General features: G+C 43.2%; 1 protein-coding gene across 3 annotated transcripts; it reads left to right on the forward strand.

Moving 5' to 3' along the window:
• Positions 1-15: 15 nt before the first annotated feature.
• Positions 16-26,422, forward strand: LOC131110636 (storkhead-box protein 2-like). Of its 3 annotated transcripts, none has more exons than XM_058063912.2 (4): positions 16-918; positions 15,496-15,648; positions 19,756-22,123; positions 23,821-26,422. In XM_058063912.2, exons 1-4 carry the CDS (start codon positions 582-584, stop codon positions 24,023-24,025), a joined length of 3,063 nt encoding a protein of 1,020 aa, XP_057919895.2. In that variant the 5' UTR covers positions 16-581; the 3' UTR covers positions 24,026-26,422. The 3 variants fall into 3 exon arrangements, with proteins under 3 accessions (XP_057919895.2, XP_057919896.2, XP_057919897.2); XM_058063913.2 differs by lacking the exon at positions 16-918 and adding an exon at positions 4,809-5,660; XM_058063914.2 differs by lacking the exon at positions 16-918 and adding an exon at positions 11,952-12,278.
• The last annotated feature ends 230 nt before the right edge of the window (positions 26,423-26,652 follow it).

The raw sequence follows: 26,652 nt of genomic DNA on the forward strand, positions 1-26,652 counted from the left end.
GTGTCGATATTTGCATCGATCCACCCACCATATAGTATCCTTACCTGGATGAGGATCCACACCTCAAGCCGTGTCCTCATACCAGGCACCAAGCAGGGTTTATATTTCACCCGGAGAACACCCTCACCTTCGGCATCGCAAAGGGCGGGGGGAAAAAAGGGGGCACCGGCGTCCCACAAGATCTGATGCTGCCTGGCAACGCGGGAAAGGAGGGGGGCGTTAGCATCCTGCTAGCTTTGTTCCAAGGCTGCTGTTGTAACGACGTGTTTTTTTCTACCGAAAACCACGAATGTCATCCCGTGGTTCAGGTGGATTACGTCGCACGTCGGTCTTGAGTAAATACTCACGCCACGCAGCGGTCGAAACGTCACGTCTGAAGAGGAGGAGGATGCATTTGGCTTGAGGAAGATAAGGGCAGCTAGCCTGCTAGCTTGATGCTGATGACTTGAAGGCTATGCGGCTAACATGTTAGCTCTTAGCCACACACCCCGCTAGCAAACATGGACTTATTGTTGCTCGATGCTGTAGGACGCAGCTAATAAATACAATGACAACACTGAACCCGGAAGCCAGCTAAGACCATGGAGTCTTTCCTTCAGATAGCTCCCCACTCACTGGCCATAGTGTTGTCCAGGGTCGGGGCTGGGGAGGCGCTGGGGGCCGGCGTGTCGGAAAGCGACGAGCTGCCGAGACACCATACTGGCTATGAGATATTTGCCGATTTCAAAGCGGAAAATACTCAGCATCACGTATGGAATCAACGGATTACTGAGGCTGTGTCCGAGACTTTCTTCCTGGGATGGATAGACGAGCATGTGCTTCTCATACAGGGCAAGGAGGACCACCTGGAGGTCCTGAGGGAGGGATGGATGCGGAGATCCCTCAACCCCCCCAGAGGATTCAATATCAAATATCTGGGTAAGGTTTGCTTACACCTGCCTTATATGAAATGTGCGATTCATGAACGAGTCGTTCAAAACTCTCGGGTTTTTTTTTTTCAATGAATCTGGACTCAAGGGTACTCGTTACTGTTTCCGCTGTTTCCGGTAACTCATTTTAAGTGGGACTATAAATATGTCAGGAATTGCGCAAGTATCGCAATTAAACCCGTATACAGATGTCAAAAGCCATTTTAGTCATTTTCTGTACGGGTTAATGCGCCCCCTGGTGGTGGCCACAGAAGTGGTTAACCATTGACCACTTTTTGATCCCATTGTATCTCAAACAGGTGTGAAAATAAAGTCACAATTCTTATAAAGTTAGAGTCAGAAAGGGAATACTTGTATAATATTGTTTCCATGGGAACGAAATGCATATAGTGTATGGAAAGATGTCATGTGTTTTGCCATTACCCAAAGATTAGGTTGGTGACTATATGATGAAAAAAAAACTTATTTAGCTTGTGTGGATGCAGGTGTGTGTATGTGTGAAGCGTTTTCTGCTCCAGTTACCAATTAAAGCAGAGAAAGGCAGCAGTGACATTACTAAAGGTCCTATTCTTCCCACTACCGTGGGCATGTACTTGCATGCTTATAAATGGCTGAACAGATGGCAGTTCAACACATCATGATGGGATGCAAGTACCATACTTCATCATCCCTATGCTGGATGTATGGATCGGAATTTGACTTGGTTTCTTTGATTGACTCTGTGGAAAACCAGTGAATATTAGAAAATTACTTAGAAAAACTTTTTCAAGACAACCCCTTCAGTACCTGCCATTTTAGATGAATGGTAATGGTTTTTATTTCATTTGAACATGCATCAGATTACAATTTAGTGCATCCCATAATCAGTTCACAGTTTCACATGTCCAAAAGGAGTAGGAAGAAGCAAAGCTTATTAAATCCTACCCCTCCATCTGTTACTTTTACAATCAGTAACTGTTACATTTGTTCACTTCCTGCTTTCCATAATACAGTTTAATTTTTTTTTAAATAATGCACCTTGTACTGAAGTACAAGGTGATCTGAGCATCCAATGACATAATGGGTACCATAGTAAGTGTCAATATAGTGATATATATAGCACATCATGACTGGTTCAAGACTCTTCATCCTTGTATTTAGCAAACATCAACTGCTTGTATTGTTTCTTGAATTGGCTCATTGTTGTGCATTGTTTGAGGTCCTTACTCAATCCATTCCATAGTTTGATTCCACATACTGAAATGCTATGGCTTTTTAACGTAGTGTTTCAAATGTAGTTCTTCCCTGAGATCATATTTCTCCTCTCTTATTGTATTGGATGACATTTTTAGGTAATTGGTTATTTTTAGCCTTATGCTTTATTTTAGCTGTTTGAAGATGAACTATATCAGCAAGTTGAAGTATTTGTGATTTTAGAAATAAGGAGTTAGTATGTTCTCTGTAAGCGGCATTATGAATTATCCTTACTGGCCTTTTTTGCAGTACATTTAGCGAGTGAAGATTGCTTTTATAGTTATTAGCCCATATTTCCACACAATAAGTAAGATATGGTAGAACCAGAGAGCAATAAAGAGTGTGGAGTGATTTCTGATTGAGAACAAATTTTGCTTTGTTCAATACTGAAATATTTCTTGCCACCTTATGTTGTATATTTGTAATATGAGGTTTCCAGCTCATATTTTGATCTATTGTGATCCCCAGAAATTTATTTTCGTTCACCTTTTCAATGTCCTCACAGTCTATTTGTATTTGCTGGTATGTGTCCTTTCTGCTGTTACCAAACAGCATGATTTTAGTTTTACTTAGGTTCAAGGACAATCTATTATCATCAAAGCATCTTTTTAGTGACCATTTCTTCTCTGACCTTTCTAATGATTTCGTCTGTACTCCCTCCAGAACAAAAAGCAGTGGTATCATCCACAAACAATACCAGCTTTAAGTCTTTCGTTACTTTGGAGATATCATTGATGTACAAGTTGAACAATTTTGGCCCCAGTGTTGACCCCTGGGGAACTCCGCACGTAATATATGAACTTGCAGATGTGTATTCTCCTCGCTGTACTTATTGCTTCCTGTCAGCTAAGTAGCTTTTGACCCAGTTCAGAACTAATCCTCTTATTACGTACCTTTTTAATTTAGTTATTAGGATGTCATGATTGATTGTATCAAAGGCTTTTGTCAGATCCATGAATACTGCGGCTGCACACTTCCTCTGATATACAGTAAAGTCTCGTTATATCGATATTGTCGGGAGTCGGAAAAAATATCGATATAACCGGACTGTCTATATATCCGATCCTGCGCCGAACTGCATTAAAAGTGGGCAATAATGCTTCTGTTGCAGGCATGTGTTTGGCCAGCTATGTGGGGCGGGTTGAGCATGACCTGTGAACCAGGAAGTGCGGGAATCGGTGTGTGTGCTGTGCTCTGGTGGTGGAAGTGTGAAAAATAAAGTTGACTGGAAGCAGCCGTTCGCCGTGTTCTTTTTGGGTATTGAAATCCTTAAGCAAAGATTGATTTAAGCTGCTTTTGTATCGATATAAGCAGACCAAATTGGCTGGCGGGAGATGAAAAGGGCATCGTAGTAACCGGATTATCATAATAACCGGGTATCGTACTAACGGAACTAATTATATCATGAAAGACTAGAAATTTGCCAGGAAATAAAAATAGTATCGTAATAAGCAGTACTTCGATATAACCGATATCGATATAACGAGACTTTACTGTATAGCGTTGGTGATTTCCTCCATAATTTTAATCAGTGGCATGGAGGTAGAAATATTAGCTCTGTATCCATACTGAGTTTCTGATAGTAATTTGTTCGCATTAATAAATTTATCCAACCTGTTGTTGAATAGCTTCTCAATAATTTTGGAGAATTGTGGTAGTAAGGAGACTGGCCGATAGTTTGTAAATTGGTGTTTATCACCATTTTTAAAAATTGGAACAACCTTTGCTGTTTTCATTTCTTGGGGGAAATCTTCCGGTCTGAAAAGATAAATTGCTGATGTACATCAGCGGTTGTACGATGTTGTTAACTACCGTTTTTATAGTGTCCATTTCGATGACATTACAATCAGTTGATGTTTTTGCTTTACAATTTTTGACAATGTCGATGATTTCCTTTTTTGTTACATCTGTCAGTAACATAGAATTAGGATTCCTGTCTGTTTCATTCCTTTCCTCGCTTGTCCTATGCGAGGGAAATTTAATGGAAATGCATTGGAACGGGACTGGAGATTTTGTCCGAAATAGGCGAAATCCGTTATAAAAAATCCGATATATGCAATGAATTTTTTATTGGAAATGCATTACAGAAAAATTGGTTCTTTTTTTATCTGTCCATTGTGAGCGAATTTCCGATATATCCGAGATTTACTGTACTTCACGCAGTCATGCCTCTTGCAAGTAATTAATGGCAGCCTTCCACAATATAAAGAATCAGACCAATGTGAAATAAGACTGGAAATTGCACTAACACAGCAATATTGAAGGCATAGCATAAAGACACATACAATATATTAGTGCATGGGTGCATTGGCTCGGCTTTAGGATAGGCGTGTTTTCTATGAATGGGCAGCAGCTCCCAGCTTTTGCATCAGGGGGAACAAGGGGGTGGGCTGACAAGAATGTCTCTGCCCCTCCTCGCCATGCTCCTCTCTCACAACACTGAGCACAGCGGAGGGTGAAGGGAGGAAAGAGAAGACAAAGGGGAAGTGGAGACAGCTTTCGCTCCACGCTGTTTATTTTTATTTTGCAGATTTTTCTCGGTTTCGACTTCCATCATTCCTCTCTGTTCAACTGTAGCCGTTGTCACATAGCAACACATTTTCTTCCCTGAAGGTTGAAAGTGTTTTTTTTTTATTTTATTTTTTTTTAAACACGATCCTGGAGCAAAGTGGATGGGTACATGTTGAAGCGAGGAGCTTTATGTGGGTTTCCCATGGATGTTTTGTTGTTGTCGCTCTCTCTTGGCTGGCTTTCTTTTGTATTAGCACGCCCTCCCACCTTCCCTTCTTCCCTCGCTTGGCTGCACAGGCTTTTCTGGGATTCATCGGTTTTCCCTTCCCAGGGACCCAACAGCGTCATACACTGACTTTGCATTCCGGCTTGGGAAAAGGAAGATACAAATCTTCCTTTTTTAATCGCACCAGGATTTTGTTTCTTATATTTGTGACACTGGAGGCATTGACTGTGCAATGGTGGGCTGTGCAGTCAATACTGGATATATTCCCTGCATCAACGTGCCTTTATGAATCTTTTGCTCGTGTTAACCGTGACATGATGCTGGCTGCCAAAACCTGGAGTGTATTTTTTTTTCCCACAACACAATGCTGGTCTGATTTTCATTTATTAATTTAATCCGCAAGCCCTGCAGAATGGAATTCACGTGATGTGTTGCAGACATCAAGCCTTTGGTTTGTTCTTTGGCTGAGATATTCCACTCGCTTGTTTTGACTCGGCATTGTAGAAACAATTCCCACCTGTTTTGTTATCTGCCATTCCGGCGTGGTAAAAGGATGAAGAAGACCCACAGCAGCACGCTGAGGCGGGCATGGCCCAGCTCTGACCTGTCGGAACGGCTGTTGCCACTGGCGGCCTGTGCAGATCCTCACAGGAACCGACGTTCTCACAGTGAGAAGGACTACCGAATCCACAAACACAGAAAGAAGAACCACTATCCCGCACCCTATCTGTGTCAGAGTCCGCCTGCTTATATTCACACAGGTACTATCCACACATCACCAAGGGGGATTGTATTTGGCTTCTTAAGTGTTATGGACACACACTCAAAAAAATAAATGTTTTAGCCTCAAAAAAAAAAAATCAACGCAACAATTTCCATTAGTCTTTCTTAGTTATGACAACTTAATTTGAAATTGCTTTGAACCAACAAACAATATTGCATTGCACAAATTAGCTTCTCTTCACTCAAAGCTTATTTTAAGTAATGCTTACTGAATAATTGTAATCATTAAAAGGGACAAGTTTTTAAGTTGGTAACTCAAAGAAATATGTTAAGTCAACTGACTTCATCATTTTATTCATTCATTCATTTTCTACCGCTTTTCCTCACGAGGGTCGCGGGGGTGCTGGAGCCTATCCCAGCTGTCTTCAGGCATAAGGCGGGGTACACCCTAGACTGGTCGCACATATAGACAAACAACCATTCACACTCACATTCATACCTATGGATAATTTGGAGTCGCTAATTAACCTAGCATGTTTTTGGAATGTGGGAGGAAACCGGAGTACCCACGCATGCACGGGGAGAACATGCAAACTCCACACAGAGATGCCCGAGGGTGGAATTGAACCTTGGTCTCCTAGCTGTGAGGTCTGCGCGCTAACCCCTAGACCACCGTGCCACCTTCATTTTATTCAAATTAGTTTAATTTGTTGTCTACTTAATTATAATAACAATGCACACAACTTTTAAGTAGCAGTAACTTTATATATATATACAGTAAACCTCGGATATATCGGACTCGGATATATCGGAAATTCGTTCACAACGGACAGATAAAAAAGAACCAATTTTTCTGTAATGCATTTCCAATAAAAATTCATTGCATATATCGGATTTTTTATAACGGATTTCGCCTATTTCGGACAAAATCTCCAGTCCCGTTCCAATGCATTTCCATTAAATTTCCCTCGCATATATCGGATGGCTGCATCGTGGCGCTCCGATTCGCCGAATCGTGACAGGTCGCTATACGACGTCATTTGCAGCGTTGCCTGCGCGATTTATATTCACGTTTATTATCCAGATTTAGGACAAATATAAAAGTGAGTGACGTCAATAATACTAGCACAGCAGTGAATGAGATCTTAACCTCACTATTGGAAATAACGTAGGCCTGACGGGCGTAACAGGGCCTAGCTTAATTAACAATTTGTTATGCTCAGAGTCCAATAAAGTTCAATTCTCATTACCTTACGTCTCTTTTCATTGCCCAGTCCAGGTACATTGGAAACATAGTCAAGGAAGTGCCTTTTTATAACGGATAAAATCCGATATATGCGTAAAACGGACGTTTTCCGGTATACGCATATAACAGATTTCGCTTATATCGGACAAAACCAGTGGGAACAATTGAATCCGATATATCCGAGGTTTACTGTATAACAATGTATGTATTGTGGAGGGACAAACAGGTCAGAAGGGCTCTGTCCTTTGCTTCCACACGCCGATACAACTCTTATCCTCTTCACAAATATTTCATATTAAAAACTAATTCAGACCGCGTTTATGCAAGACCTCATATTTCAGGCTTTGCAGATGCTTGGCACATTCCTGGGATCAAGTCTAAAAGCAGGAAGTAGCATTGAAGGCTTTGTGTCTGTAACATATGCTGACTCTCTGTGGGCTGGAGGTCCTCGGATGAGTTGTATAGTGATAGAAGATGCCCTTGAGGTTCTGTGAAGGGCCCGATTTAGAGGTGAGGAGCATTATTTTACAGTACGGTGAAAGGGCTTGGCTAGAAGCTTCATGTTGATGGCGTGCATGTACGTGTATGTGTCGGTGACGCTTTATACTCAGGAGAGTCAACAACAGCAAGCATGGCTGTGACATCATCATTATTGCCTGTATGTTTTTTTTTTTTGACATAGAAACCATTGAATTAGGATATTGCACTTTCACACAGCAACGTGCCATCCAGGAACCTTGGTTTTCCATTGCGCCAGTTTTCATTCATTCATTCATTTTCTACCGCTTTTTCCTCACAAGGGTCACGGGGGGGGGGGGGGGTGCTGGAGCCTATCCCAGCTGTCTTTGGGCGAGAGGCGGGGTCGCCAGCCAATCACAGGGCACATATAGACAAACAACCATTCACACTCACATTCATACCTATGGACAATTTGGAGTGGCCAATTAACCTAGCATGTTTTTGGAATGTGGGAGGAAACCGGAGTACCCGGAGAAAACCCACGCATGCACGGGGAGAACATGCAAACTCCACACAGAGATGGCCGAGGGTGGGGAAAGACAAAATAAGAAGCCAAAAAGTTACCACTTCCACACATAATAGGAGGAGAACTCATTCATTCATTCATTTTCTACCGCTTATCCTCACGAGGGTTGCGGGGGTGCTCAAATAAGTCAAATAAGAATATTACACCAGCTAGTCCGCATCAACAATAAGTTATAAATAAGAGCTCACGGAAGCTAATATTGCTAAAGGTGTTTACGAAACAGATCGCAAACAATGGAAGATTTGGAGCTGTTGTTTGTGTGGATCCCCTGCTGTCTTTCCTCTCCCCGCTTCCCTCTCTGCTTTTTTATGGGCGCCTGGAAGGAATTAGTTGGATTTACATCATTTCCTATACTAGGAAAATTACGTTTTGGTTTTTGTCTGACCTTTTGGAACAAATTAAAGGGGAACTATTATACTTTGTCCACGTTTCTGGCGTATAAATGTTGTATTTGCTGGTTAAACCATGCCAAAGTTTTAGATAATGAGGCTTGGGAATTTGGAAGTGAGCCCTGAAAGAAGATTGGCATGGCTCTGGTTTTTTTTCTGTGACGTCACAGTGATCTGGACTTACTTATATGGGCGTGCTGGGTACAAGCTGAGTGGGACCAATCACAGCGGAGTGGGCGGGAAGTTTTATTTTTATTTTTATATACAAAAAAAATACAAAAAAAAAACATAAAAGCTACCAAAGAGGATAACGGTTGTTATAGTAGATCAAATTCTAACTAAAAACAATGTAAATCCACAGTAAAAGCAAGACACACAATCCTATGTAGCCAACATGCTAACCACTAGCCACCTAAAACAAAAATATACACAAATGTATGCTATCCACCACCAAAATATAGCTAAGACTGACACTTTTTTTTGTAGGTCATATTTCCTGCTGGGCTGCACGGAGGTCTAGTGGTGAGCACGCAGACCTCAGAGCTAGGAGACCTGAGTTCAATCCCACCCTCAGCCATCTCTGTGTGGAGTTTGCATGTTCTCCCTGTGCATGCGTGGGTTTTCTCCGGGTACTCCGGTTTCCTCCCACATTCCAAAAACATGCTAGGTTAATTAGCAACTCCAAATTGTCCATAGGTATGAATGTGAGTGTGAATGGTTGTTTGTCTATATGTGCCCTGTGATTGGCTGCCGACCAGTCCACGGTGTACGGTTGCCCGAAGACGGCTGGGATAGGCTCCAGCACGACCCTCGTGAGGATAAGCGGTAGAAAATGAATGAATGAATGAGTTCTCCTCCTATTTTGTGTGGAAGTGGTAACTTTTTGGCTTCTTATTTTGTCTTTCCCCACCCTCGGCCATCTTTGTATGGAGTTTGAATGTTCTCCCCGTGCATGCGTGGGTTTTCTCCGGGTACTCCGGTTTCCTTCCACATTCCAAAAACATGCTAGGTTAATTAGCGACTCCAAATTGTCCATAGGTATGAATGTGAGTGTGAATGGTTGTTTGTCTATATGTGCCCTGTGATTGGCTGCCGACCAATCCAAGGTGTACCCCGCCTCTCGAAAATGAATGAATGAATGTTTCCTGCTGCATAGAAGAGACGTTTTTTGTTTACGTTACGATTGAGCAGTCCGGCAGGGAAATACTTCCCCACACAAATACTTCCTTCTTGTCATGATGATTTGTTTGGTAGAGAGAGAATTGTTTATTATTTATTGTGAGGTTATTGATATATTTTTGTGAGAGGGTGTACCTACTTCTGTGACTTACTGGACATGTGCCTTGGTTTGTGAAGGGGAGTCCTTATTGCAGTGCAACGAAGAGAGCAGAGGTTATGTCCATACCCAGCTGTTCAAATCTGTATGCCCTTTCAGGGCACAGCTGGATGCTCTCTCCCACACACACACACACACACACACACACACACACACACACATACACATGCATGCATGCACACTACTATAACAACCTCTCGTTGGCAGTAAATTATCCTTACATGTTGTGGGAGAAGCACCAGTCCTCCTGTCTGTGGATTAGGTTCAGTCTTGATCACATGGACCAATGAGCACTCAGTCTGACTCAACAGATCTAGTATGTGGATTTCTGACAAAAAAAGCTGATTTCCAATATGAATTCAAAGCTGCTTTTATGCATATTTTTTATATTTTTGGAATATAACAATGATTGTTGTATTATGCACCAAGAGATTACTTTCAAACTGCTGGTAGACTATTTAATCAAAAGACCATTTTGTTTCCGGAAAATGTTCAGTTTATTACATGTATTATATCTAAACAGTGTAAACACAATAATTGCAAAAATATTTCAACAATAATATTTGATCAACAGTCTTATCAATGTCTGACAATTAAAGTTCCATTAATCAAGTTTGGGTTTTTTGGTGACTGGAGAAGCACTAGGCACTAAGCACTCGTGAGCTGTTCTCTGATTGGTTGTTTCACGGGCATGGTTAAACTCTATAGTTTATCAGTATCACTGCCCTGGGCTTTGACACAGTATCATTTTCGGCCTTTTCCCGTATCATTCATGGGCGGTTTCTAGGGTACAGGGCCAATTAATACTGTAGTATGTGATAACGTCTGATATTCAAGGCTGCAATATCGGAATCGGATCTGAAGTGCAAAAGTTGCATCCGGGGCACCCCTATTAATAACACAGACATCTGTGCGTGGGATTCTTTGTTCGGGCACTTGAGACCATCGATTGCTACATGTGCAAACTGACTTATTTGCTCGGAGCAATGTTTGGCTTTGCGACAGCTGAGACAGTGTTCAAAACCAGATATTTTTGGCAGAAATCTTCAGTGAAACCCGAGGTACCGCTGAATACCTGCATAACCCCTGTGAATGCCTCCAATTAAATTCATTCATTCATTCATTTTCTACCGCTTTTTCCTCACGAGGGTCGCGGGGGTGCTGGAGCCTATCCCAGCTGTCTTCGGGCGAGAGGCGGGGTCCACCCTGGACTGGTTGCCAGCCAATCACAGGGCACATATAGACAAACCACCATTCACACTCACATTCATACCTATGGACAATTTGGAGTCACTAATTAACCTAGCATGTTTTTGGAATGTGGGAGGAAACCGGAGTACCCGGAGAAAATGTGGGTGGAATTGAACCCTGGTGGTACACCCTGGACTGGTTGCCAGCCAATCACAGGGCACATATAGACAAACAACCATTCACAACATGCAAACTCCACACAAAGATGGCCGAGGGTGGGGAAAGACAAAATAAGAAGCCAAAAAGTTACCACTTCCACACAAAATAGGAGAACTCATTCATTCATTCATTTTCTACCGCTTATCCTCACGAGGGTCGTGCTGGAGCCTATCCCAGCTGTCTTCGGGCAACCGTACACCGTGGACTGGTTGCCAGCCAATCACAGGGCACATATAGACAAACAACCATTCACACTCACATTCATACCTATGGACAATTTGGAGTCGCTAATTAACCTAGCATGTTTTTGGAATGTGGGAGGAAACCGGAATACCCGGAGAAAACCCACTCATGCACGGGGAGAACATGCAAACTCCACACAGAGATGGCCGAGGGTGGAATTGAACCCTGGTCTTCTAGCTGTGAGGTCTGCGCGCTAACCACTTCACCACCGTGCCGCCGCCTCCAATCAAATCATATTGATAAATGGACAATTTTTTTTTTACCAGGGAGCATTTGAAAGCACCGTTATATATTATGTGTATTTGTGTGTGTCCTACATTCTACACTCTTAGTGTTCAAACTGGGTCACACCAGAATCCAGCTGCAGTTCTGCAACACCGGCTTCCCCAGAGCTTGTGCACATTTACACACCGTCACACACCACATGCTTCTAAAAAAGAGAAAAGACCGACTGCTTGTATGACTGTGTGTGTGTGTGTGTGTGTACGAACACACGAGTGATGGCACGAAAGAGCATCTTGGGATGCGTTGTCATGACAACCTTCTCAGCAGTCCGCCTACAAGCTTGTATGCCAGTGAGCATTACACAGTGAAAGAAGGGGAGGGGGGGGAGCGGGTAAGGCGCAGATGCAGAGTGAGGCAGTATGTGATTGGTCACACCCCCTTTTCTTTGTTTGGCGCAAAGGATTGTGGGTAGTCCTTCAGTGAATGCGCATTTGTGTGTGTGGGAAAAGAGGGGAGGGGACCAGCGAGTGTGTGCGTGTGAGAAGAGTGGAGGACGTAAAAAGTCTGTGTGTGTGTTTGCTCGGAGCGTGTGTGTGTGTGTGTGTGTGTGAGAGAGAAAGAGAGAGGGAGACAGAGAGACAGTGAGTAGCATTAGCAAGCGTGTGTGTGTGAGAAAAAGAGCTGTGCTATCATCAGACCCCCCTCCTCTTTTTTAAAGGGAATTCTATTTTTGGCGTAAAGAGAGGAAGACGATTAACCAAGGTATGAATCTGCTTCGTGTGTTTCACTCTGACATTATTAGTTAGCATGTTAGCATAGCAGCATCGCGGCTTGTGCAGAGCTAGCAAGACGGAGGCGGAAACATACGAGATGCGAACATACAGTCGGAGATATGCGGAATACGTATTGTAGCCACAACAGGAGAAATTACGAGCTATGTAATGAAATAAATGAATGGTAAGAGAGGGTAGGGAGCTCATGACAAAAGGAGGGGGGTGTGGTTTAGTGCTGTGGACAAAGGAGGCCGGCTTGATTGTTTACTACCACTGCAGTGAGAGAGACATGGACGATCAATGGCTTCCTGGCTTACTCATTCTTTATTCGCTCCACTTTTTCCTCACTAATCTACCCTCATTTTTCACTCTGCTTTCCCCCTCCTCACCTATATAGCCTTGTGTTTTACGTTCAGTTAGTATTTTGTCCACGAGTGCCCCCCCCCCCCGTAGCTTTTTTTGGACACTAGTAAAAATGGAGAAGGCAGGGTCTGCAAGCTAACAGCTGCTCCACCAAAATGGCTCTTCCGTATCTGCATCTGTGTTTTTTTTTAAATGAGAGAGTGGAATACTGGTACAAAGCAAGGAAAATACTCATTTAAAACAACTATTTTGGTTACTGTGTTGATGTTTCCTGTAGCATTTATGTGTTGTATGTCCACTGCTTACTATCTGCAATGAAACTGTCTGTCTGGGTTTTTTTTTCTTTTTTTTTTTGGCAATTAGCAGAAATGAGTGAAATAGATGTAACGATGAAATGCAGCAATGGAAAGAGTCACAGCAAAACAAGCAGTACTTTATTAAAGCATAAAAAAGCATATATTAGCGATGCCTCGATCCACATTTTTGGCTTCATCCAATCCTATTTTTGTTATGGTATTGCCTTTTTTTATATAATAAGCTTTTGTTAAAAAACATGATTTTGGGAAACTGAATATTCATTCATTCATTTTCTACCGCTTTTTCCTCACGAGGGTCGCGGGGGTGTCCTATCCCAGCAGTCTTCGGGCGAGAGGCGGGGTACACCCTGGACTGGTGGCCAGCCAATCACAAGGCACATATAGACAAACAACCATTCACACTCATACCTATGGACAATTTGGAGTCGCCAATTAACCTAGCATGTTTTTGGAATGTGGGAGGAAACCAGAGTACCCGGAGAACATGCAAACTCCACACAGAGATGGCCGAGGGTGGGATTGAACTCGGGTCTCCTAGCTGTGTGGCCTGCATGCTAACCACTCGTCCACAGCTGAAGATTCATTTATTCATTCATTTTCTACCACTTTTTCCTCACGAAGGGGTGCTGGAGCCTATCCCAGCTGTCTCGGGTCGTCACTAGGGTCGTAGGTGGGGTACAACCTGGACTGGTTCGCCAGCCAATCACAGGGCAACTTATAGACAAACAACCTTTCACACTCACATTCATGCCTATGGACAATTTGGAGTCGCCATGTTTTTGGAATGTGGGAGGAACCCGGAGTCCCTGGAGACATGGGGAGAACATGCAAACTCCACACATAGATGGCTGAGGGTGGAATCGAACTCAGGTCTCCTAGCTGTGTGGCCTGCATGCTAACCACTCTTTCCTCACGAGGGGGTGCTGGAGCCTATCCCAGCTGTCTTGGGACGAGAGGCAGGGTACATCCTGGACTGGTGGCCAGCCAATCACAGGGCACATATAGACAAACAACCATTCACACTCGCATTCATACCTATGGACAATTTGGGGTCGCTAATTAACCTAGCATGTTTTTGGAATGTGGGAGGAAACCGGAGAAAACCCACGCATGCACAGGGAGAACATGCAAACTCCACACAGAGATGGCCGAGGGTGGAATCAAACCCTGGTCCTTTTAGAATATATGACATTTTTTTACAAACTCTCTTCAGCACAATAGTAATTTATTGGCAGCCCCCTAGCATAAACAACCAGCATTTTTCAATGGGGTGGCTAAGGTGAAACCATGACATGACAATAAGTGATATCTGGCTGGAGAGTGACTACCATGTGGCCGCCACGTAGCGTGAGCTCCCCGCACAATGACACAGCAGTCCGGCCACAGTGTGGGCAACTACATGTGTAGCTACGGAGCCGAATATCCAAAGTGAAACTAACTTCACCGGTCATGTCTGAATGGGGGGTGTTGTGTTTTCTTCTTTTTGTGTCAGGAGTGGCAACCAGCTTTGAGGCTTATTATCGCACCTGCCGTATTGGAGTGTTATGCAGAGTTACAAACTTTATATGGCAACCGGATCAACCCAATCTTGTGGCTGATATTATCACATACTACAGTATTAATTGGCCCTGTACCCTAGAAACCGCCCATGAATGATACGGGAAAAGGCCGAAATGATACTGTGTCAAAGCCCAGTGCAGTGATACTGATAAAATATAGAGTGTAACCATGTCCAGTATCAGCCCCCATGATACCGGGCCTGATACCAGACAAACCATGTGATGATCTTATTATCACATACTGTTTAATAATGAGCTTATTATCACGTACTATTTAATCAAAAGACCATTTTGTTTCCAGAAAATGTTCAGTTTATTACATGTATTATATCTAAACAGTGTAAACACAATAATTGCAAAAATATTTCAACAATAATATTTTATCACAGTGTGATTCTCTGATTGGTTGTTTCACGGGCACGATACCAGAGCACCGCGCTCTGAGTGGACAGCTACGGGGGCTGATACTGGACATGGTTAAACTCTATATTTTATCAGTATCACTGCCCTGGGCTTTGACACAGTATCATTTCGGCCTTTTCCCGTATCATTCATGGGCGGTTTCTAGGGTACAGGGTACAATTAATACTGTAGTATGTGATAATAAGAATAAGTATTATGCCCCCGTGTGCCAGTATCAGTATCATGATACTGACACTTGGGGGCATGATACCTGGCCTGATACCAGACAAACCATGTGATAACCTATAAATATCTAATCTTCAAAATACAGTGTATCAGCAGGCGAACCTGATCCTGAAGATTGGATCGGGGCGTCCCTAGCATATACAGTAATCCCATTCCACTTAGTGCTTTAAATTTCATGATTTCACTCTTGTCTTGTTTCAAAATATATTGATTAATAAATCATGTTGTTTTGTAGTTGAATACGGCCTGTTATTGCTATTCACTGGTTATGTTATAGCCAATCCGTTAATGATTGTGACATGCTTGTCTCTTTTCACAGGTGATGTGTCGCCCATCAGTATGTCCCCTATCAGCCAATCGCAGTTCATCCCCCTGGGAGAAGTACTGCTATTGGCTATCTCTGCTATGAACTCCACTCATAAGCCTGTAACTCAGGAGGCCCTAACTGAACATCTGCAGACATGTTTTCCAGGTAACACCCAAGTTCGTTTCAAAAGCTGACATTACTAACATCATAAATCAGCTGCCTGTTTGTGTATTTTGTGAAGTACTACATGATGTAAAAAAATCCATTCATCATGAAAGTCAAAAGTTTTCATACTGACAGGAGAAGACTGCATTTAGCACGGCGTGATTAGGCCTTATAGTCCCAAATGATTGTAAAATGTTTACATTTCATTTATTGGTGTCAATTTTGGAGGTTGTATTTCTCAAAGCATCGTCACAGTCAGGCATACACACACACACAAGAGCACACACTTACACAGCTTTAGTCTGTTGCTGTGTGTTAGTCTGGTAATCAGCTCTGGGTTTCCCTCTTTAGTGAACTTGCATCATGTCACCAAAGCAGCGGCGTTTGTATGATGTAATGAAAGGCAACACAGAAACCCTAAACCACACACACACACACACACACACACAAAGCTGTGTGCAAAGCTGCTGCTATTGGGCTTGAGTTGATATCAGCATCAGCACAATGATTGGTCATTTTAGCAATTCTGATAATTTGATCCTGATTATTTCAGGTCGTCATATCATTTATACTGTTGATACTTGTCAATTCCAAACATTTCCTAGTATTGAAATCCTTAAGCAAAGATTGATTTAAGCTGCTTTTGTATCGATATAAGCAGACCAAATTGGCTGGCGGGAGATGAAAAGGGCATCGTAGTAACCGGATTATCATAATAACCGGGTATCGTACTAACGGAACTAATTATATCATAAAAGACTAGAAATTTGCCGGGAAATGAAAATAGTATCGTAATAAGTAGTAATTCGTTATAACCGATATCGATATAACGAGACTTTACTGTGTCAGCAAGATTGAATGTGATCTTTTCCTGTTTAAATTTATCCCGGGTGCGTTCTTTCAGCGCATGCTCAGATATGACGTAACACGCAGATCCAGACGTTCTTTGGTTTTAAAAATAGAAGCCAGCAATCGGCACTGGACTGAGCAAAGTTTGTTTTTGATTCAAACTAAATTTCAAGACTGGACAGACGAAAAACTGGCAATACAGAGTTATTCCAACAAGTGAAAGAAAAACTCGGGGAAGCCGGTATCACGTGATGTTGGTGTTTACGTTTTACCGCACATGACCCATTGACTATTCTGGTTGATTTTCACGACGCATGTAGACAAGAGATTGGAATATTCCTTTCTATGGATACCATTGTTTCCCGAAAGGTCATTCGGAAAGAGAAAAAGTGGTCATGTAAAAACGTGGCTACTGTGGAGTGTCTGTGGTGTAAAGACTGGCAGAGCAATGTAATATTGGTCCGTGTGGCAACACCTACCTTGTTCCTCCCATAGACTTATTGATGCACGTGTGAGGTCGTGGTGACATTTTGTAACATTTTTGGTTAGTGGTGTGCCACAAGATTTTTCCAATGTAAAAAAACGTGCCGTGGCTCAAAAAAGGTTGAAAAAACACTGACATATACAGTACAGTGTATCCCCGTATATATTCACGATTCAGCATTCACAACTCCATACATTTTGTGGATTTTTGAGAAAAAAAAAATTCTCTGAAAATGGGCCTCGTTCACCATAAGTTGGTAATAATTTATTAATACATGATAATACAGGTAAAACGTATAGCGTCTTTATGCTTCACTGATGATGTTTTTTCATCATGTGTTGAGATTTCTTACGTACTTCAGCAGTCTTTGAACGTGCCATAGTTAGTTTTAGCTTTCTCAGACACTGCCACTGCATTAAAAATTCCCATGTTATTGGTGAATGCCTGTAATTGTATACATTAAATGTGTTATAATAAGTTTGTGAGGCATACATTAGTGCTTATTCATGAGTTTTGTCACAAGTGAACGCAGATAATTTGAAGCGAGAATGGCAGGGTTAGACATAGACATAGACTTTCTTTATTGTCATGGCACAATAACACAGCAGTGAAATTGCCAACGAAATGTCGTTGCCTGTGTTCTGTGTAAACTAGCGAAAATGCCCAAAAATCATGACAAAGCTGCAAGTGTCTTGTGTTTATTTGTGCTAGAATGTAGTGTGTGGAATTGTGCTTCCAACAGTCCAAAGGCAAAATGTAAGTAATTAAGAGAAGTGTGTGTGTGTGTGTTATGCATGCATACACACTACAGCAGCAGCAGCTTGTCTGTCTGCATCGTGTTGCATCATGCTGCCTGGGCTGAGAGGCTGCTGTGATGTAAGTGAGAGTAATACTCCCAGACCGACAGAGAGAGGGACAGCGCAAGAGGGCGACAGAGACCTGCCTGACCTGTAACATGTTTACTGTAACACAGCCTATAAATAACAGTGTGAAATATTCATTCATTTTCCTCACGAGGGTCGCGGAGGGTGCTGGAGCCTATCCCAGCTGTACACACTGGACTGGTCGCCAGCCAATCACAGGGCATATATAGACAAACAACCATTCACACTCACATTCATACCTATGGACAATTTGGAGTCGCCAATTACAACTATTTACACTTTCTTCTCGTAATATTATTACATTATTCCATAATATTATAACTTCCCCTAATTTTCTAATTTTATATTGCAACTCTGTACTACTAAAATTAAATTTTTCATCATATTAGGACTTTCCATCCATTCATTTTTATCCTCAGTAGGGGAATGTTATATATTTATTTTTTAATTCTTAATGTTATATATTTTTATTTTTTATTAGATTACTTATATATTTTATATATTTATTATATTTTATATATTAGGAATATTTTTTTATGTATAGTAAAATCCTGACTTTTTTACAGTTTTTTTTCTTTCTTCCATTTTCTTCCTCACAATTGTGACTTGATGACATAATTTGACTTTGTTACTAATTATTATTTACTAAAATTACAGTGTTTTTTTTTCTGCTGCGTTTTTTTTTACATTTATTTATTTATTTATTTATTTATTTATTTTGTTCCTGTAAATTGTTTCTCTTAATTACGGTTTTATAACCTAAATAATTTGACTTTATTCTCATAACATTATAACTTTTTTTTATAACATCATTGCTATAGGTGAGGTACACCCTGGTACCGAGGTACGACCAGACCCCCAGACTGGTCGCCAGCCAATCACAGGGCACATATAGACAAACAACCATTCACACTCACATTCATACCTATGGACAATTTGGAGTCACCAATTAACCTAGCATGTTTTTGGAATGTGGGAGGAAACCGGAGTACCCGGAGAAAACCCACGCATGCACGGGAAGAACATGCAAACTCCACACAGAGATGGCCGAGGGTGGAATTGAACCCTGGTCTCCTAGCTGTGAGGTCTGCGCGCTAACCACTCGACCGCCGTGCCGCCCATCTAATATTTTAATATAATATAATATTAAACTCGGGACATGTTTTATATAGATTTCTTTTTTAATAAAACTGCACTTGTGAATAAAGTATAGAAGGGTTTAGATTCTGTTCCACAGATGGCGGTAATGCACACGAAAGCTGCTTGCCAACCGCCAATAAACAACAGAAGAAGAAAAACACCACGAAGAAGAACGCACCCTGACAAATTTCCGTTTGAGCGGGTACAAGATACCTGAATCGGATTGGTTAAAGGAATATTCCATCCCTGTTCAATTCTTTCCGTTTGAGCAAATAAACCAAATGCAATTGGAATATTTGGGTCAATGTATACTATTGACATAATGGATATTGACATAAATGATGATTAATAAATGTTAATTATAAAAAGTGATATTGGATAATTCCTCACGGCACACCTGACGGTTTTTCAAGGTACACTAGTGTGCCGTGGCACAGTGGTTGAAAATCACTGTTCTAGGCTAATGGTGCAGCATCAGTGAAACGGCAGCTAACATTGTCATCACTCGCTAAGCAAATAGTCCCCAAATTAAAAAATGAAATAACGTTGATGATTCATGATGGTTCATGATGGATTCAACTGTTCTGTTTTCTAAAAGATACAATTATGAGTCAGGTCCTACACGGATCTGGTTTGATCTGCAATATTTCAGAAGAACGGCAAAAATGTTGAAGTGCAGAGCAGCCAGATTCAAATGATTACGCTACTGTGTGAAATAGCTAACTGGTTCATGTTTCTAACTTTTCTCAGGTGTGCCCACCCCGACGGAGGAGGTCCTGCACCACACGCTCAACATGTTGGTCCGCGAGCGCAAAATCTACCCGACAACTGACGGATATTTTCTTGTAACTCCTCAAACTTACTTCATCACTCCGAGCCTAATACGAACCAGTTCCAAGTGGTACCACTTAGATGAGCGATCCGCAGACCGCCATCAGAATCAGCAGCAGAATCAGCAGACGCAGTGCACCTCGCCGCTCTCCGGCACCGTCACGCCGTCCACCTCTGGCGGCGTTCGAGATAGAACGCATCCAAAATCCAACCAGAACCACAGCGGGGGCGGCGGAGTCGTGGATTCCTTTCACAGCAACACCTATCGTGGAGACGACCCCCCCAGTCATCACAACACTCTGCAACACAGATCCTCCAAAGACCCCCGGGAAGCATACTCGTCTCCACATTCTCCACAGTCGCCTCCTCAGCTAGCGGGAGGCACCGCAGAAAAAAGCCGCAACACCCTCGGGTTCCCTTTCAAGACGGACACGCTCACAAAGCATCGTGGAGGAGGAGGAGGGGGTGGAGGCGGGACCGGTGAGCAAGAGAAGCAACCAGGAAGCGGTACAGCGAGTCGTAAGTTCGGTTTGAAGCTGTTCCGTCTCAGCTTTAAGAAAGACAAGGCCAAGCAGTTGGCCACCTTCTCTGCACAGTTCCCGCCCGAGGAGTGGCCTCTCCGCGACGAGGAGTCGCCCAGCCAGCTCCCACGTCACATAGAGATGGAGATCATCCGCAGAATCAACCCCGATCTCACAGTCGAGAACCTTGCTCGGCACACAGCGGTCATGAAGCGTCTTGAAGAAGAGCGCGCTCAGAGGAGCAAAGCCTCGTCAGCCAATCACAGTTCAAGAAGCAGAAGAAGCGGAGGCAGACATCGGAAGCCATCTCAGACCAAACTTAGCCGCTCACACAGCAAGACGAGGGTGTCTCGTGGTGAGCACAGCGAGAGTTCCCATTTGGAACTGACTGACAAGGACTATAGAGCCTACTCATCGTCACTGGCTCGGTCGCCGAGGGAACATGCCCTTGCCATGGAACGACAACGGACACGCCTTCATCTGGCACACAGCAACCCCAACATCCTTGACTCCTCCCATTTACCTGTCACGCCGGAATGGGATGTGTCTGGAGAGCTGGCCAAACGACGGACAGAAATGCCTTTCCCGGAGCCGAGCCACGGCCCATCAGCGCACCACTCCAAAGTCCACCGCTCACACTCTCACACGCAGGAGAGGAAATCCCGGAATGAACGCAGCGATAAAGCCAAGGAACGTTCCAGATCTATGGAAAATTCAAAAGGGCCACTCGGAGCCGGCTTGATTGGACCACCCAGTTACTACGATGATCGAAGTCGTTATTATACCGACGACGGAACCTTACGAGCCAACAAGAGCTCCTGCCACTACCCTCACACCACTCCCCCCTTGGCGAAGATGCCGGGGGAATCACTCGGATTGGATGGTAGCAGGAGTTTAGAGAAATGTAAGAGTCGGGACAGTCTGCCAGCATATTCTCCTAAACCACAGCACAACTCTGTCCCTGCTGATGGCTACTTCCAGTGCTCCGGTTCTTCTGAGGCTGTACTCATAGCCCCGAGTCCACTGGGAACTCTTGGCAGAAGTAGCCAGGAAGGGTTGAAACTGGGCAGCGGTGACTGGCAAACAGAAAGACAGACACCGCATCCTCCGGAAAATAAGGAGGACTTGTCAAAAGCGGGACCTAAAGGAGGCAGCCTGCCTCCAATACCTCTCTCAATGCCAGATCCCCCTGTTTCCAACGGACGACCTCCCCACAGCGGTCAGGAAAAATGTAAGGAGATCTTTAGTAAAGACACTCTTTTCAAACCCCCTCCTGGCCTTCCTTTGCCGGGATATAGCTCCCTGAGGAAAACCCCTGTCCTCACCTCCTCCAATCTGTCTTCATCCTGCGATGCACTTGATTCCCAGGAGGCCTATGACGCTCCCAAACCTCTGGTTGCGACACCTTCTGCTTCCATACCGGGGAGTGAACCCACAACCAGTACCGCAGAGGTCTCCTTTGACTATTACAATGTTTCAGATGATGATGAACTTGAGGAGGGAGGCACGAAAAGCAGGGGCGAGGATGGTAAAACCGGAGGAGGGGTTGTTGGAAGGGGAGGCGGCGGAGCAGGTACGATGCAGTGGCTATTGGAGAGAGAGAAGGAAAGGGATCTACAGAGAAGGTTTGAAAGAACCCTCACCTTCCCTGGTGCTAAAGAGAACCTTCCGGAACCCAGTCAGAATCAGCAGTCTGCCCACTCTGCCAGACTGGACAGTATGGACTCCAGCTCAGTTACTGTTGACAGCGGATTCAACTCACCAAGGTGAAATATCTACACGCCTTTAATATGATTTTATTCAAGAATCTGAAAATCATCAAGTTGGTGTTGGGTTTTCCATCAGAATGTCAACTGGGATCAGAAGTTTTTAAATGTTTACCAGTTACTTTCTATGGCTAGCCTAGAATAATCAGAATCAGTTGCGGGTTGCTGGTGTACCTCCAGTGTGTTCATGTTCCCATAACACATTTTCCTCTAGGATGCAAATGACCAATCGGAACAATCGAATTCATGATAGAAATCAGGGATGTATGCATGTTATTTTTTAACAATAACTTATTGTGTATTGTTTTAAATGTACATTTAACTGTAGTTTGCAGAAGTAAGAAGCACTCAAACAAAGGATTTTTGACTGCTGTTTGGATTTGACAAACTACCTGTAGATCAAAAATAGCAGTGGCTTTACTAGCATAGGATTTACTAGCTAGGAGTTTTACTTTTCAACTAGAATTTCAGGCGGATGAAATGAGATTCCTCCGTAGGGTAGCTGGTCTCACCCTAAGAGATAGGGTGAGGAGCTCAGCCATCCTTGCGGGGCTCAGAGTAGACCCGCTTCTCCTTCACATGGCTCGGGCATCTAGTCTGGATGCCTCCCGGACGCCTCTCTGGTGAGGTGTTCCGGGCATGCCCAGCTGGGAAAAGGCCCCGGGGGCAGACCTAGGACACGCTAGAGGGACTATGTCTCACAGCTGGCCTGGGAACGCCTTGGTGTCGGTCCCGGTGGAGCTGGAGGAGGTGGCCGGGGACCGGGAACTCTGGGCTTCCCTACTAAGACTGCTGCCCCCGCGACCCAGACCCGGATAAGCGGAGGAAAATGGATGGATGGATGGAAATAGGAAGAAGACCCAGGCGTTGTAGCAATGCAGACCCAAAGTTTGTGATGGGAGTAAATGTACTCATCATGTACATACAGTAAAGTCTCGTTATATCGATATTCTCGGGAGTCGGAAAAAAATACCGATATAACCGGACTATCCATATATCCGATCCTGCGCCGAACTGCATTAAAAGTGGGCGGATCTTTGATATGGCATGTAATTTTCTCCTTGAGTTCATGGATTGCGTATCTAGCATGCTTTTGTACTACAATAAATTTTGTACTACAGAAAATAAAAATAAACTTACGCTGTAGTGATTACCGGTTACCGGGACATAATTCACCCCGGAACTATCGATATGGAAGGTGTTGCCACCCGGAGGGGTAGGCGCGAGGGATGGGTGTTTTCCGCTGTGTGTGCTGCACTCTGGTTGTGGAAGTGTGAAAAATAAAGTTGACTGGAAGCAGCCGTTCGCCGTGTTCTTTTTTGGTATTGAAATCCTTAAGCAAAGATTGATTTAAGCTGCTTTTGTATCGATATAAGCAGACCAAATTGGCTGGCGGGAGATGAAAAGGGCATCGTAGTAACCGGATTATCATAATAACCGTGTATCGTACTAACGGAGCTAATTATATCATAAAAGACTGGAAATTTGCCGGGAAATGAAAATAGTATCGTAATAAGTAGTAATTCGTTTTAACCGATATCGATATAACGAGACTTTACTGTATTGTGACGTCACCAGATCCATATTTCCGCCAAAACACAAAAGGCCAAAGAAGACCAGAGGAAGCATTATTATAATACAACCGTGTTGTACTGTATATGTTGTATACATTTCTTACAGTGTTTTTTATTTTACAGAACGAGGGAGAGCCTAGCATCAAACACCTCCTCCATAGTGGAGAGTAATCGTCGGCAGAATTTGGCTCTCAGTCCCGGCCACCTCGGCATTACAAACAGCAACGTTCCCCCTTTCTCATTCCGCACTATCCCTGAACCAGCTGGGAGCCAACCAGAGAAACTCCAAAAGCCCAACGCCTGCCTTGCATCAATCACCAGCGTCTAGGGGGGGGGGGGCATAACGAAGGGCGAGTGGAAGTCACACCCCCAAGGACTGTTATACCTGCAGACTGTCAACGTTGACTGAATCAGTGGAGCTTGCCACAAGACCACTGTGGAACTACAGCTGTTAACACACACACACACACACAAACAAACATAGGGATTAAGACCACCATGAGACTGCTGATAAACACACACATTAACACTAAGCCACCGGGCTGATTGACCATGTCATTTCATAGCCTCTACTTTACACACTGCTATTGTGTTCTTTCACTTGCGTGGGTTCTACTCTGTGTGTGTGTGTGTGTGTGTGTGTGTGTGTGTGTGTGTGTGAATGCATCAGAGTGTGATTTGTGTAAGGACATGGTTGTGTAATAGTAATCTGTAATCTCAGGTCATTTTTCATTCATTTCATTGTCACTCTTCATTGCAGCTGCTCCGTATGCGTGCATCTTTCTCCAGCGGTGTGTCTCCACACCGAATGAAAGGTCAGAAGCTCCGCTACTCTTACTGATACTACACACATGCTCTCTCACACACTTTCCGCTACACTTTCACTCAATCGTGGCCGACTGACTTAAAAAAAAAATGTGAGCGGCACGGCCTAGAACCAGGGCCATCGTCCATAAAGAAACCCAAAAATCCACTTGACTAATGTTGACTTAGGTCAGTGATTTTCAACCACTGTGGCCGCGGCACACTAGTGTACCTTGAGAAACAGTCAGGTGTGCCATGAGGAATTATCCAATATCACTTTTTATTTATTAATCATTTGCAAATATTATGTCAATAGCCATTATGTCAATAGTATACATGGACCCAAATATTCCAATTGCATTTGGTTTATTTGCTCAAACGGAAAGAATTGAACAGGGATGGAATATTCCTTTAACCAATCCGATTCAGGTATCTTGTACCCGCTCAAATGGAAATTTCTTCTTTGTGGTGTTTTTCTTCTTCTGTTGTTTATTGGTGGTTGGCAAGCAGCTTTCGTGTGCATTAGCGCCATCTGTGGAAAATAATCTAAACCCTTCTATACTTTATTCACAAGTCCAGTTTTATTAAAAAAAGAAAATATATATCTATATAAAACATGTCCCGAGTTTAATTATAAAATATTAGCAAGATTGAATTTGATCTTTTCCTGTTTAAATTTATCCCGGGTGCGTTCTTTCAGCGCATGCTCAGATATGACGTAACACGCAGATCCAGACGTTCTTCACTTTTAAAAATGGAGGCCAGCAATCGGCACTGGACTGAGCAAAGTTTGTTTTTGATTCAAACTAAATTTCAAGACTGGACAGACAAAAAACTGACAATACGGAGTTATTCCAACAAGTGAAAGAAAAACTCGGGGAAGTCGGTATCACGTGATGTTGATGTTTACGTTTTACTGGGCATGCCTTATTGACTATTCTGTTGGATTTTCACGCCGCATGTAGACAAGAGATTGGAATATTCCTTTCTATGGATACCATTGTTTCCCGAAAGGTCATTCGGAAAGAGAAAAAGTGGTGATGTAAAAACGTGGCTACTGTGGAGTGTCTGTGGTGTAAAGACTGGCAGAGCAATGTAATATTGGTCCGTGTGGCAACACCTACCTTGTTCCTCCCATAGACTTATTGATGCACGTGTGAGGTCGTGGTGACATTTTGTAACATTTTTGGTTAGTGGTGTGCCACAAGATTTTTCCAATGTAAAAAAACGTGCCGTGGCTCAAAAAAAGGTTGAAAAACACTGACTTGGGCAATATTCATATGGTTTTATAATGGCGTCCAGCCCTTATAGTGTCTCCTAAGAATTCCGTGTCAAAAAAACATCCCAAGTCGTCCTCAACGCTCCTTTTTTCAACTACCTCCACAACAGCAAAAACACGCCCATCCATGATCACACTTGACGTGAGCTTCTGGCCTGTGAATGTCTGCACATACACAACACATTCACACAGTACACAACACAACACACATCCAAGTGCTGGACTCCCTTACCGTTTGTTCACCATGGGTTCTAGCATTGCTGCTTCTAAGTGCAAAAAGCGCATGGAAGAATCCCTGACTCATTTGGGAATATATCCGTACACTGGAAAATTCTATAGAAAGCTCTTCTGGGATACAACACAACAATGTAGTTTCTATGAAAAATAATCTACGGCTAATCTGTATCGGGGTACTCAGATGTTCCCAAATACGTAAGCTACTAAGGCGTCCACCAAACGGTACAGTTCTGCTCAGTATTGTCGAGTAAGTGACATTCAACATCGCTTTTCTGTCAGCCATGTTGATTTTCTTTGAGGACTACAACACCGTGTCACTGGTATGCTATCAATATCAAGCAGGGGTGTCCAAAGTGTGGCCCGGGGAGGTGGGGTGGAGCATTTGTGGCCTGAGGCTGTTTTGTTGCTTTATACAAATTTCCCCACTGAGGGACGAATAAAGGCATATCTTAACAAGGAGCGCCTTCTAAAAATAGAATTGTTAAAAAAAAAATCAGCAATAATTTTACAAGAAAAAAGTTAAAATATTAAGAAGGAAAGTGGTCTAGTGGTTAGCGCGCTGACCTCACAGCTTGGAGACCAGGGTTCAATTCCACCCTCGGGCATCTCTGTGTGGAGTTTGCATGTTCTCCCGG

Source organism: Doryrhamphus excisus, linkage group LG22 (genome assembly GCF_037039965.1).
Source record: "Doryrhamphus excisus strain RoL-2023G ecotype Guam linkage group LG22, RoL_Dexc_Guam_v1.1, whole genome shotgun sequence".
In the NCBI taxonomy this organism is placed as follows: domain Eukaryota; kingdom Metazoa; phylum Chordata; class Actinopteri; order Syngnathiformes; family Syngnathidae; genus Doryrhamphus; species Doryrhamphus excisus.